The sequence below is a fragment of the Monodon monoceros genome, unplaced genomic scaffold (assembly GCF_005190385.1).
Source record: "Monodon monoceros isolate NGI ecotype Baffin Bay Population unplaced genomic scaffold, NGI_Narwhal_1 Super_Scaffold_1, whole genome shotgun sequence".
NCBI lineage: Eukaryota > Metazoa > Chordata > Mammalia > Artiodactyla > Monodontidae > Monodon > Monodon monoceros.
In genome coordinates, this window is record NW_021703765.1 from 64,258,512 (window position 1) to 64,272,662 (window position 14,151).

A 14,151-nucleotide genomic window follows, 5' to 3' on the forward strand; every position below is an offset into this window, starting at 1 on the left:
ACGTCCCTAGGGTCTCGCGAGGAGTGTGGGGGTTCAGGAGGCAGAGGCGGAATTCCTAGAGGGAGCCCCCGGTCTCGGCCTGGGCGGTGCGGCAGGTGTCGGACCAGGCCCGGGCTAACCCGGAAAGGCCCGAGAAGCTTTTTCAGGTGTTCTAGTGATTGGCAGCCCAGGGGGGAGGGCTTCGGGTGACGGCTGCCCCGCCCCCTCACGTCGGGCCTGTTGGCGCCAGCCTGGGGGAGGTGGGCGGGTCCCGGGGTCTGCGGCGCCCATTGGGCATGGGGGGAGGAGGTGCCAGGGAAGGCCTAGGGCCCCGCCCCCGGCTTTGTGGCGACCAATGGGCGCGGCTCACGGGCGGGGCGTCGGTGGCGTCGGCGGAGGTCGGGCGGCTGAGGTGGCTGAGGTGGCCGCTGAGGCTGAGGCGGCGGGCGCGGCCGGGATGGCGAAGAGCCACGGAGAGAACGGGCCGCGCGCGCCTGCAGCCGGGGGGAACCTGTCGGGGACCCGGGAGAGCTTGGCCCCGGGACCCGACGCCGCAGCCGCCGACGAACTCAGCTCTTTGGGCTCCGATTCAGAGGCCAACGGCTTTGCCGAGCGCCGCATCGACAAGTTCGGCTTCATCGTGGGCTCGCAGGGCGCCGAGGGCGCGTGAGTATCTCCGGGGCTCGGAGCCGGGGGGCCGGCGGCCGGGGGCGGGACCCGCGGGGGGTCCTCGACGCGGACAGAACCGCTCTCAGAAAGGACAGACACGTCTCCCAACCAGGAACAACCGACCCCTTGTCTCCCTTGCCCCACCCCCACCTCCCCCCCAGCCGGACTGACCCACCCCTAGGAAGGGCCGACAGGGCTCTCCTCACCAGTGCGGGCTGGTCGACAGATACCTGTCCCAACCCCAGCGCTGCCACCCTCGCCTTAGGGCTGGCTGAGTCAGCCAGCCCCTGACAGGCTCACAAGTGGCCGCCCCTCCCCCAGCAGGCTGCTATTCTCCATACCCAGCCTCCCACAAGACCCACAGACGCCCTTGTCTCAGCACCCCACTACCCCCACTTCAGGGAGACACCTTAGGCAGACTTCAGAGGGACGGGCTGCCCTGCATCCACTGCACTCCGGGACAGACTGACCCTCACCTCAAGACACACGGACCTCTGGATGAATTGACATTGGTCAGCTTGGGACAGACAGTCCCTTCCCCTCATGGAAGGGTCAGAGAGTGCCCCCCTCTCCCCCCTCAGAGGCAGGTTTCTCCCTGTCACCAGCAACAGGTGGGCAGGCACTGCCCCTTCCCAGTACCCACAGGATGATGGTACCTCACCTCTAGGACAGACTGTCAGCTGTCTCTGTGTATGCTGTGGAAACATGCACCTCCTCTCCAAATGCAGACTGTGGGGCAGGCAGGGAGACAGCAGGGTCCCTGCTCATAGCACACCCAGATCTCCCACACCCAGGCACCCAGCTGGCAGGCAGAGCAATGTGAGGCTGTGGAGCAGCAACTTCCCTCCAAGCGGGGTAAGCTGAGCAGCCACATTCTGCCCCCACAGAACTCCCTGAGTCCAGTCCTCACAGAGATCGTATGTATGGGCTGGTGATGCCCTTGGGAAAGATGGACTCTAGACCCCATTCCCATCCCAGCTGTCCTATCAGGCTCTCTTATGACTTATGGAAGAGCCTTAACCATCTGTAAGATCCCCACCCCACACCCCATAAAGGTCCCTTCTGGGATTTTCCGCAGTCCCAAAGCCTCACATTCACCAGGCCTCCTCCTTTGGAGAGTTGGAGAAAAATGCAGGCCCCTCCCCTAAGGAGAGTTCTCTTTTACCCACTGGATCTCTCTCCTCCAGCCTCTTCCCACTTGCTCACAGCAAGCTAAGGCTAGTCCAGTCCAGGACTCAGAGAGCACCCCTTATTCTGATCCTTCACCCTGACTTGCAGCTTTGTCACAGCTCCCCAAGGATTAGCTTGTGAGAACCCAAAGGGTACTTAGGGTATATTTTTGAATTGGAGAGCAGACACCAGGGATCAGGGTCCTGGGAGACATGAGGTCTAGAAAAGTGGGAAAGGAGTTCCCAGTTGCATTTGTGGGTGCTTGGAAGGAAGAGCTCAGATTTGCTGGTGAATTCTGGGAGATAAGAATTCCTACTCCATGCTTATCAGGCAGTTAACCAGGTATCAGGGTACAGAGCAGTGTGATATAGTGGGAAAAGGCCAGATTTAGGAAGAAATCACTCTTGCTGGCTTTGTGACCTTGGGCAAGTTCCTGAATCTCTGAGCCTGCTTCCTCACTGTAAAGGGAAACAGTAATACCTACACCCAAGATTACTGTGGGGATTAAATAAGATCAAGTATTCGAAGGTGCCTAGCATAATGCCTGGCTCAAGTAGTGGCCTAGGAAAATGTTGTTTCCTTTCTTTTCCTTCTAAGGGTCTGAAAATTGATGAGAAAATGAGGGCATACCTCTGGTATTTGTGGACAGAGAGGCCCCAGTGGAAGCACCTCCCTTTGGCTGTAGTCCCCAGCCAAGCAGCCAGACATCTGTCTTTCCCACCCTCCAACCGCAAACCAGTGACACTGTCTGCATAATTGGTGTCTGTAGCGCTGGGGCTGAGGTGGGATTCCACATCCCTTCCTCTCTGCCTACCTCATTTTCTTGACCCTGTTGGTCAACCTAAAATCTCTGGTGTCTGAAAGCTTGGATGTTCCCTGTATAGTTTATATTGTTGTTCAAAAAAAGCCAAAAGTAAGTCCCTGCTCAAGACCGTAAAAGAGGAAGTTATGGGAAGTTTCAGGGTGACTGCCCTGAACCCAGTCTCGTGGTTGAGAGCTAGGAGACCATGTGCTATCCCAGAGAAGTGAAACATTAGCACTGATGGCTGCAGTGGAGATGGCAGGGACTCTGGCTCCAGATTAAAGGTCTGTTTCAGCCATCCTGGGCCAAAGGTTGTCTCAAGACTATCAGTTTTGGCAGTTGCCAGGGGTTAGGGGGATGGGGGAAGAAAGCAGATCAGAAGCTACCCCACTCAGGTGATTGCTAGGTACCTGGCATGAGCAGATCATAAAATCATAGACTGTTAACGCTGGAAGGGATCTTACAAGTTTGACCAGCTTAACCCTAACTTATTATACAGATGAGGAAACTGAGGTCCAGAGAAGAGAATAACTTTCTTAAGATCACATAGCACAGGGCTTCCCTGGTGGTGCAAGTGGTTAAGAATTCGCCTGCCCATGCAGAGGACACGGGTTTGAGCCCTGGTCCAGGAAGATCCCACATGCCGCAGAGCAACTAAGCCCATGCGCCACAACTACTGAGCCTGTGCTCTAGGGCCTGCGAGTCACAACTACTGAGCCCACGTGCCACAACTATTGAAGCTTGTGCACCTAGAGCCCGTGCTCCGCATACAACAAGAGAAGCCACCACAACGAGAAGCCTGCGCACCGAAATGAAGAGTAGCCCCCGCTCGCCACAACTAGAAAAAGCCCACGCACAGCAACGAGGACCCAACGCAGCCAAAAATGAATAAATTGAAAAAAGAAACATCACATAGCACATTAGTGTCAGAACCAGGACTTGAACCCAGGGTTTCTGACTCCCCAGTCAGGACCATTTCCACTGCCTTTAGCACCCATTAATATGGCATATGGCCCCAGCAGTAAATCGAGTGCTGGACAGGTAGAATAGAAGGTTCCTAGAAGAACCTGTCTGCCCTCACCTTCCCTGGCTCAGGTCAGCACTTTTGACTCCCTCAGCAGTGTGGGAGGCTAACAGGGATGGCCCAGCAAGGATAAGGCTGTGTTGTCATTACCACTTCAGTAGACTGATGAGCTTCAGGACTGGAACCAGGCTTTTTTTTTTTTGCGGGGGAGCTGCGGCTTGTTGGATCTTAGTTTCCTGACCAGGGATTGAACCCAGGCCCTCAGCAGTGAAACTGTGGAGTCCTAACTACTGGACTGGCAGGGAATTCCCTGGGACCAGGCTTATTCACTTTTTCCTCAGGCCTGCAGAGAAGTAAATGCTCAATTAATATTTATTTATTGAGTGACATTTACCGGCACACATTTCGAATCAGGAAGCTGAAAGTGAGCTTAGAGATGGCCAGTCTCATATGGATAGGTAAACTGAGGCCTAAGAGAAGTGATTAACCTCACCTCTTCGGTCAGTTAGGAGCAAAACCAGGAATTAAACCCAGAACTCCTGATTTCCAGCCCTAGGCCTTTTCTACTTCACCTTGTCCATCTTTTTTTTTTCTTTTTTCTTTTTTTGGCTGTGTTTGGTCTTCCTTGCTGCTGCCTGTGGGCTCTCTCTAGTTATGGTGATCCGGGTGGGGCTACTCTTTGTTGTGATGTGCGGGCTTCTCATTGCAGTAGCTTCTCTTGTGTGGAGCACGGGCTCTAGAGCATGCAGACTTCAGTAGTTGCAGCATGCAGGCTCAGTAGTTGTGGCTCGCGGGCTCTAGAGTGCAGGCTCAGTGGTTGTGGCTCGCGGGCTTAGTTGCTCCGCAGCATGTGGGATCTTCCCGGACCAGGGCTCGAACCCATGTCCCCTGCATTGGCAGGCGGATTCTTAACCACTGCACTACCAGGGAAGTCCCATCTTGTCTGTCTTTTGAGCCTACTCTACAGGGAACCTTTGCTGGGCCCACGATGGTCCCTGCCTGCCCTTGAGCAGTAGCCAGTGAGTGGGGAGAGGCAAGAAAGCAGCCAGCCAGTGAAGGACCCTGTGGTGGCATGGGCACAGACAGGAGTGCTGGCAGCATTAGTTCTTTTGGCTTGGCTGGCAACTGAGCTGGTTGTTGAAGCCCAGGAAGGACCAGAGGAGGAGAAAGAAGTATCCTCAGCAGGGAAGGGTGGGAGGAGTGATGTTACCATTCCTATCACTTCGGGGTAGGAAGAGCAGACCTGTTTGTGGGGGGGTGGGGGGTCCCTTTTGCAGCAAAGAGGACTTGGTCAGGAGGGGAAAGAAGGATATCAGTTGGATACCAGGTCTCTGGCCTGAGCAAGATGGCCTGAGAAGGGTGGATCCCTGACCTCCCTTTCCTTTTCCTATGTGATTGCCAGGACTGGCCTCCCGAAGCTGGAGTTTCCCACCCAGCTTCAGTCTGCTCAGTGCTTCAGGCCAGATAAGGTGAGGAGCTATGCTCTCTGGGGTCCCGTGGGTGTTGGCTTCCTGTTAGGGGAGAGAGGGATCTGAACTGGGCCCAGGGAGAAACATCTGGAACAGCAATATTGTCTTTTGCTGATTCAGTTCCCCTGTCCCCTGGGCCCTCCACTACTCATAGCCAACTATGGCAGCCCTATGACTTTGGAAATCTTAGAACTGGCTTAATTGACATCCTGATAGTTTGGTCTGTGCCAGTTATTGTTGGGCCAGGGCCCTCCTGACAGGCCAGGGCCTGCCTCCCCGCTTTTCCACTACCTTCTCCAATGTGTAAGTTCAGAACATCCTCTTTTCTTGAGCTATTACAGTTTCCAGGAGAGCGTGGAGCTGGCAGTGGAGTGGTCCCTGGGTAGCCCATCTGGAAAGAGACAGCTGCACATGTGGCGCCCCGGTCTATGACTCTGGGCCACAGATCCTTCATTTTCTCTCCTCCTTCTCTTCCTCCAGTTTCAAAGGAAAATCCGGTTTGGTAGCCCTGTGGGTGTTCTAGGGCCTCAGACAAGACTTGACTTGGTGAAGGAGGGGGCCAGCACACTAGCTGCTGCCCTGGGAAGGTGCCTGGGTGTCCGCCTGCTAGGAAATCCTAAGCTGTGGGAAAGAGATAAAGCGGTGGGACCTGCTTGATGTTTTGTCCTCCCAGCATCTGGGTCTGAAATAGGACCTTCAGGGGGCCAGTGAGGCCTGGCTCTGGTTCAGCCTTGCAATCTGTTTACACCGCGGTGGGAAAAGAAAGTGCTCTGTGCTCCCTCCTCACCTAAGCTCTGAAGTCTGGTTGTTTGTGTGACCTTGGACATATTGCTTCACTTTTATGAGCCTCAGTTTCTCACTGTGAAATGGTTATGATAATACTGACTTTGCAGGGTTGTTGTAAGGTTTAAATGAACTGATGTTTGAAAAGAGCCTGATAACACCATAGGTGTTGTCAATGAATGCTCAATGAATGTTCTACCTCCTCATAGAGACTGGAGTAGCTAGCGGTCCTGTCTTTTCATTTCCTACTTTCCATCTCTGGCTGTGATGATGAGCGTCAGTGAGGTCCATCCACTGTGGGCAGGAGTGAACCCTAACCCCTGGTGAACCCTTACGTTCCCCTGAGAGGGGTGGTTATCCCATTTTGTAGATGAGTACACTGAAGTTCTAAGAAGAAAGCGCCCAAGGCTTGCCAGCTGGTAAATGGAAGAACTGGGGCTAGAACCTGTTTCTCGACACTGAACCCAGTGACAACCTTGCTAAGGTGGAAGCCGGCGGGGTGCCAGGTGCTCACCAGTCCCTGAGGCCCCCACACCCAGAGCAGCAGTTAGCAGGAACCTGGCTACCTCCCCATCCCAGTGTGGAAGGCAAGGCAGGTCTCTCAGTACAGTCGAAGTCCATGGCCAGCCAGGCCAGAGAAAGACCCAGTGAAGATCCTTGGGGAGGCCCTGGAAGCCTGGCCAGATCAGGCCTGTTCTAGCCCTCCCATAGGCCAGAGTCTACACTGCTCTTGACCCCAAAATACTGCATAATGACCATCTGACTTTGATATCCAGTGTGTGCCTTTTGGAAGAAGTGTTTCTTTGTAGGTAAGGAAGGGATTATGCACCCCGTACAGGTGAGAAATCTGAGGCTTGGAGAAGCCTTGCAGTTAGTTAACAGTGGAGCCAGATTTGGGAGGGATCCCAGATCTTCTGACTCTCAGCCCATTGCTACCACAGCTACGTGGACCTGCCCATTCTCTCCCTCACTCCAAGCCAGTTGAACCTCAGGCCAGGATGCATTGCCCACCAGAGCAGAACCCAGTCGTCATCCACCCATTGTCAGTGTCCTAGCTGATCACTCTCTTTATCCTGCTGGCAGCACACCTGACGGGGAAGAGGCCTCCTTTAGCTGCTTTGTCTGCCCCTGGCAAATCTGCTGCTATCCTGGGCCCAGGGAGGGACACCCTGGCAGGGAGAAAACTCCTGGCTGCTCTACTGGCAAACCAACTCTCCTGATGCTTGACCTGCTTAGAAGCCCCCTTTCCAGGATTTTAGGGAAGCTACCAACTTAGGCTTTCCTTTTCTCATCGTTCTCTTTCCCTTCTCTATCCCACCCCACCCTACTCTATTCCATGCTCTGTCCAGTTCCTCAGAGGCTGGCACAGCTTACCTCTTCTCTGCTCTTCATGTAGGGAAGTAGGCAGCAGACTCAGGAGCCTGGGAGAGAAAGCCAAGGCTTTACTTTCACCAGTTTATCCATCTTAGCAGTGAGTTTATTTATCAAACATTTATTGAGCCCCTACTCTACCAGCCTCTGTGACAGGGACTAAGGATACAGAGTTGATCAAGACATCTGTGTCTTGTTGCCCTCAAAGCATTCACAGACTGGTTGGAAAATAGAAGCACAACCAAATCATTACAATGTTGAGCAATAAAGCCTGTAATGGAGGCATGTGGTTGCTCTGGGAATATATAGGAAGAAGAAGCAGCAAGCTCCATCCATAGGAGCCCAGAGAAAAGAAGTGGCATTTGATCTAGGCCTGAGAAGGAGCAAGGAAGGCCATTCTGTTGTATGGGAGGGGGACCCGTGTGCAGAGTCCCCCCAGAAGCCAGCTGTTTGAGAAATGTGGTGTGCCAAGAGGTGACAAGAAGAATGGGAGGCGGGAGGATGACGTGAAGCAAGGGGAGGGTAGCAAAGTAGGTTGGGCAGACTGTGACTAGCCTTGAATGTCAGACTGAGGCCTCCTGTGTTTCATCAAGGTCAGTCTGGTGCTGGCATGGAAGATGGCATAAAGAAGAGCTGGGCCACAGGCAGTGAGAGCAGTTAGGGAGGTTGGGACAGCCCAAAAGGGCTGTAGAGAGGCCTGGAAGAGTCCTGGAGCTATAAGGATGAAGAGGTCAGCAAGTAGGGCTTGGTGCCTGATTGACTGTGTGGCCTGAGGGGAACTGGGAAGGCTTTGGCCAAGCTGAAGTGGCCCTAGCCATTCCAGGGCCTCCTGACCACAGGGAAGGAAGGCCATCTGTGGCCTTCTTTTGAAGCGGACAGTGGGCTGCTGCTGACTCTGCTTTGTCACAGCCCTGGGCTCCCCAAGGTGCCTGGCATGGCTGGCACGCTCAGGGCACATCAAGGGTTTCTTTGTCTCTCTCCAGTAAGAGAGTGGGTTTGGCCTGGTTGGGAGGGGGTGGGGTAAGTGGAACTGAGCTTTGAGGTCTCTGCCCAGTAAACATATTGGATGGCAAGGAAGGCTGCAAGAAGGGCTAGACTCCTCTCCAAGGAGAGAGGAGTAAGTCCTGAGGGTCTGGAAAGCCTACCTTAGGGCGGTATATAGCTGGGGAGGGTAGGTTTGGGGCTTTTAGGCACAGCCTAAGCTGATCAAGGGGAGGCAGATGGCAGCTGAGGGCTGACTTCATCTCACCTTTATTCTGTTCCTGGAGCTGGTGCCTCAGCTGGGAGGTGGAAGCAAGTCCAGTGCCTATGAGAAAGTGAACCCCTCAGCCCTTCGGGGCACCACCAGCCATTTCTCAGAGATGATTCTGGCTGGATATGTGGATTTAGGCTAATATGGGAAAGGGTTCTGAACCCAGGGGTCAAGGTGCCAGTGCCGGCTCCACCACTGCCCCTGGTGGTGTGTGACTTAAGCACGTCCTCTCACCTGACCATGGGGCTAATGCTCCCTGCTTTTCATCCAGCACATACTACGTGTGCAGCCATGTGCTAGGCTCTGGGGACTTGGTCCTGCCCTCCCAAGACCTAGAGCCTAGCAGGGAAGTCAGACATTCAACAGTAGATAAAGGTGTGGTCTGTGTACAAAAGGATTGTGAGGATCAAATGAGATAACTGGATTAGGAACATGTGTAAACAAACACTGCTGAACAGGGATCAGGAGACCTGAGTCCTGGGCTTCCCTGGGCCCCTAACTAGCTCCGCGACCTTGAGAAAGTTGCTTAATCTTTCTAAACCTCAGTTTCCCCTGCATGTAAACTAAGATAGTTTTAATGGGTGATGTTGAAGAGGTCTTCTGCTTCTAACATTCTGAGACTGACCTTGGAGTATATGAAAGGGGCTTTGAGAAGTTTTTTATCAGGTACCACACAAGTGCAAGGGGTCGTCAGGGCACAGCCCAAAAGGCCAATGCTTCCAGCATGCTCTGTTCCTCTTATGAGAGGACCTCCCTTTGTCAGACCAGTGGCCCTCATGTCTTTGGGAGTGCAGTCAAATCAAAGAATGCTTTGATTTGTCTAGCTCTTTGTTCTGCGAAGTGCTTTCTTTCTCATTGCCTTGCAGTAATCCTTACAGGAGCAATGGGAAGTCAGTAGGGTAAGTTTTATTTTGCCCTGTTTACAGACAAGGAAACCTAAGCTGAACGAGTAATGGAATTGTGCCTAGAAGCCAGGGTTCCTTCTTCCCAATTTTCCATCTTACCAAAGCTTGTTGCCACTGTGTGGCCTGTCCTCCCTCTTCCTGTCCCAGCCTTAGGACTTTCAGTCCAGCCCCAAGTGTCTACACTTTTCCTAGTAGGCTTCTCGAGTTGTTTTTGTTGTTGAGTTGTTATAATGGATGGCGCACTTCCTGTCCCAGGTCTCCACACACAGCCCCTCACATATACCCCAAGATAAGGCAGGAGCAGCTGGGTAGAAAGGGGCCCAGGAACATAGTATGGAAAACTCTTGTTCCTCCTCTTCTGTGTGTCCAGAAGCCATCTTTCCTAGCCAGCCTCTTTTGGAGGATGCTGTATATTTCCCTTTCCTCTCTGTCTTGGTTTCACAAAAAAGGAGAAACTAAATTTGGACCTGGGAGATCCTGGGTTCAAGACACCAGCAGACCTGACTTCAAGCCCTGGCTCTGTCACTTTCTAGCCATGTGACCTCTCTGAGTCTGTAAATGGGCCAGGTGGTGGCATTGGGAGAGGGAACTGGCCCCATGCCAGTTATGGTTATGAGTATTAAGGGAGGAAATGTTGGTAAAGCACCCAGCACAGTGTATGCCACGAAGTAAGAGTTCAGTGGTACATGGTGGCTCTTATAATTCTAGTGTGAATTATCCTCTAAGGTTTACTTCAGGCCTTTGGCATAATGGTGAGAGAACAAGGCAGTGTGGGTGTGAAGATCCAGACTTCCTCATGTGCTCTGCCTACCCACCCTTGGACCTTGGGGGTAAAATGGGAGCCAATCCCACTCTGCTTGTGGTCTGGAGCTTTCTGTCCTGCCAGGGCAGGTTGGGAATCCCCCAATCAGTTCCTCATTGAGTCATTTGGAACAGAGCCCTCAGGTGACTCTGAGGACTCTGATGCGAGGGCCTGATCTTCTCCTTGGTCTGTGAAGATAAAGCAGAAGTGAGAACAAAATTGGGTCTCCTGAAAGATTCAATTCAAAGCATGCAAGTGTAGGGACTGCCTGGGGCCTCTGCCCTCTTGGGTAGTGGCAGTCACTTGGGGGAGGAGTAAGAGTTTGCTTCATAATTACCACCACCCTCCTGTGTTCCTTGTAGACTTTCATCCTTGGCTTCCTGTCCTGCCTCTGAGTGACCCCTTCCAACCTCCCAGCATAATCACATGGTAATGCCATTTCACAGAAGAGCCTGCATGGTGGACCATGCTTTCACCAATACCACCTCATTTAACTCTGTGAGATATAGTTATTATCATCATCATCTCCATTTTACAGAGGTAGACACCAAATCCTAGAGTGGTAAAGTGACTTGCCAAGCATCACACAGTATATGGCTCTGAGGTCACTAAGTTCCAAGCTCCCTGGGAGCAAAGCTTGTGCTCACCCAGCCTAGTGGATAGCAGTCAGTGCCAGAGTTGAGTGACAGAGCAGAAGAGCAGGGCCCAGATATACCTCCCAGAGCTGTCCTCTGCTCACCCTGGACATTGGATAGTTACTGGCTTGCTGAAAACCTGAGTTTCTTCATCTGCAGAAGCCGGAGGAGGTGATAATTAGAGGACCTATTTCATGTGCTTGTTGTCAGAATTAAATGAAATAATTTAAGTGTTGAGCACCATGTCTGGTCCATAGCAAGTACCTGGTAAGTGTTATAACAAACATTCAATTACGTTAATTGAATATAGAATTATAATGTTGTAAAAGGCCATCATCAAGCACATCTGAACTCAGCCCTGTGCTGGGCTTCAAAGAAGATCCAGAGCTGGTATCAGGCCAGAGAGGGAGTGCCCTTTATGAAGCACTTTCTGTGCTTGTGCTTTTCCCATCTGATCTCAAGGTAGAGGATAGTATTCCCATCTCAGTGGGGAGAAAACTGAAACTCAGAGTGCCTGAGGTCACAAAGCAAATGAATCTGTCAACACACATTTATTGAGCACCAGCTAGGTACTAGGCTCTGTTCTAGGGCCAGGACACACTGTGGAGAGTGTGATTGGCAGAGCCTCTGTCCCCCAGGAGCGCACCTTCTCGTGGATTGCTGCCTCAGTGGAGTGGACAGTCGAGTGGGGAAGCCAGACTCACTCCACTGGACTGCTCACATTCCCCAAACAAGCCAGGCCCTTTTCCATTCACTTGTGCTTTCCCATACTGGGTCTTTTGCCTGATGTGCTCTTTCCCCTTTCTTACCCTGGCCACTTCCTGTCACCCTTCAAGGACCATCTCAAAAGTCAGCTCCCCTTTAAAGCTTTCCCTAACTCCCCCCCCCCCCCCCCCCCGGGCCTCTTGCAGTCCCCTAGCACCTTCTACCCTTCTAGTTTTTCTGTGATAGCACCTGTGTGTGTGCTAGTTATTTACTCACCCGTCTGTCTCCTCTGCCAGATTGACCTCCCTAAAGGCAGGGACTACATTTTATTCAACTTTGTAGATTCAGGGCCTGGAACACAGGCTCTAGAGAGATGTGTATGGAATGTAATGAGGTGCTGATTGTGTTCTGCTCCTGGAGTGGTTAGGAAAGGCTTTGTAGAGATGAGAGGGTATTCTGAAGGAGGCCTCAGAAGATGAGTGGGACTGAATTAGAGTTGGGGGAGGGGGGAGGGAGGGCAGCTCAGAGAGAGGGCCATCTAGAAATAGGGCTGGGAAAAAAGAAGGATGTGTAGAGGGAATAGGAAGGCCTGGGAGCCAGGGCCTGAGGTTTCTGTTGAACAAGGAGGGCAGTAGGGAGCCTTGAAGGAGTCTTGGCAGAGATAAGCAGTGAATCAAGACTGATTTGATAAGCTCTATCAATAAAATTTAGCAGTTTTGTAAGGATGGGTGAGGGGGGCTGTAATTGAGTCATGGGGGCCCCCAGGTGCCCACAGTGAGATTGTGACCTGAGGACCCAGTTGCCGGTGGGGAATTTCAAGTGGTACTCTGCCCCATAGGGGTTGGGGGTTGGGGAAGGGATGTCTTCTGTTGAGAATAGTCTGCATACCTCTCTGCGTTTGTCAGGGAGAGCTCCCCTGGGAGTTTTTGCTAAGGTCTGTGCCTTTCCCTAGCTGAGTGGGGGTTGGGGAGGGGGATTCCTTGCTTTTTGGAGCCAGCAAGGCTGGTGCTTAAAGGAACCATTTCTTGCCTCTGACATGGGGGGGGGGGGGGGGGGGGGCTGTGCAGAGTGGAGAGTTGGGCAGAGGCCCATGGCACTGAGGCCAGAGAAGGGTGGAGAGAAACTGTTTACCATTTTGCACTGACCCAGGGCTGGAAGGAGCAAAGCCAGGGAATTCCTTATGGGAAAGGGAGGCAGGCCCGGAACTAGCTTGTACCAGGAGTGGGGGAGAGTGAAGCAAACCAGACTCTGTGTCTCACCCAGACAGGCAGCCTGGACACTGCCCTACCTCCAAGTCAGGGGTTGCCAGGACGCAGGAGGGAGCACCAGGCTGCTGCAGACCATCTTCCTTTTCTACCCTGACTCACAGCATCGCCTTGGGCAGATCACTTACCCTTTGGTCTCCAGGCTTCCCTGGCTGTCTGGGGAGTGGGTGGACTCCTTAGGTAACCTCACAGGCCTCCCAGCCCTGACCATCAGCCATTTGCACACCACCAACCCACCCTCTCTTGATTCCAGTTTCCTGCCATTGGTTATTATGGAGCTGGCATAAAAGCTATTTATACTTTAGTCATTACCACCTCTTAGGTTAATGAACTCCAGAGGTTGTTACTGGGTGTGCAAAGTAGGTCAGCCTTTTGTTTATTCTCACTTCTTTTTCCAGCTCTGGGTGGGAGAGGGGAGCTCCCCCATCTTTGTTGTCCCTGGATCTGTGATTGCACATCCATTTCCCAATTTTCTGCACTTTCATCTTGCTCACTCTTGCCGTCTTAGCACAGTGGGTAGTGGTTCTCTACTTTACTGGGTGATAAAGGAAAAAGAAGGGAGTGTAACAGGTATTGAGGCCCTGTTACATGTGGGTCACTTTATATTTATTGGATAGTTTAGTACTCAGTTGGCAGCCTCTACTTCCAGGCTGTGTAACCTTGGACAGATTATTCAGCTGTGCTAAGCTTTAGTTTTCTTGTCTATTAAGTAGAGATAATAAAAACTACTTCCTTGGGGACTTGTGTGCCTATGTAGTGCTTGGCAGAGCTAGTACAGAGCGAGTGCTGGAAATGTATCAGCTCTTACTGTCTCATGTGGTCTTTACTGCTGCCCTCTAAAGGGGTGGTATTGCCCCCATGTTACAGGTGGGGAACCAGAAGCTCAGAGAGTGGAGTAGTCACAAAGTGGCAGAGTTGGGTCAGAAGCCAAGAGTTACAGTCTATGTATCATTGAGTAAATGACTTAATCACTTGGGGCCTCAATTGCTTCATGGGTAAAATGGGGATAATTGTGCCCTGCTGCGTGTGTGTATGGACCAGTCAGATGAGAAAAGGGATGTGAAAGTGCTAGGTAAGCTGCAAATACCAGTCACCTAAAGCTACCATTAGCTGGCCACCCACGAGGCTGGGTCCTTATACACATCTATTCTTCATTTAGGCCTTATAAAGTATGAGGTATGTGTATGGTCCCACTTGAAGATGAAGTTGAGACTTAGAGGTCTGTCTCCCAGTTGGAGGATCTGGAATGGAAACCTAGGTTGGTTGGCTTCAAGGTCCCCACTCTTTTTACTCTCTCCCACACTCCACCTGGCCTTACCG

General features: G+C 52.4%; 1 protein-coding gene across 2 annotated transcripts in view; it reads left to right on the forward strand.

Annotated features, from left to right (window-relative positions):
• The first annotated feature begins 339 nt into the window (after nt 1-339).
• Nucleotides 340-14,151, forward strand: part of TBC1D10A (TBC1 domain family member 10A) — a 30,428-nt gene continuing 16,616 nt past the window's right edge. The window contains exon 1 of one of the 2 annotated variants that reach the window (XM_029228355.1): nt 340-645. In XM_029228355.1, the coding sequence (XP_029084188.1) occupies nt 437-645 (209 nt within the window). In that variant the 5' untranslated portion in view covers nt 340-436. The remainder of the gene's footprint in view (nt 646-14,151) is intronic. The other variant, XM_029228363.1, reaches the window with a different exon arrangement.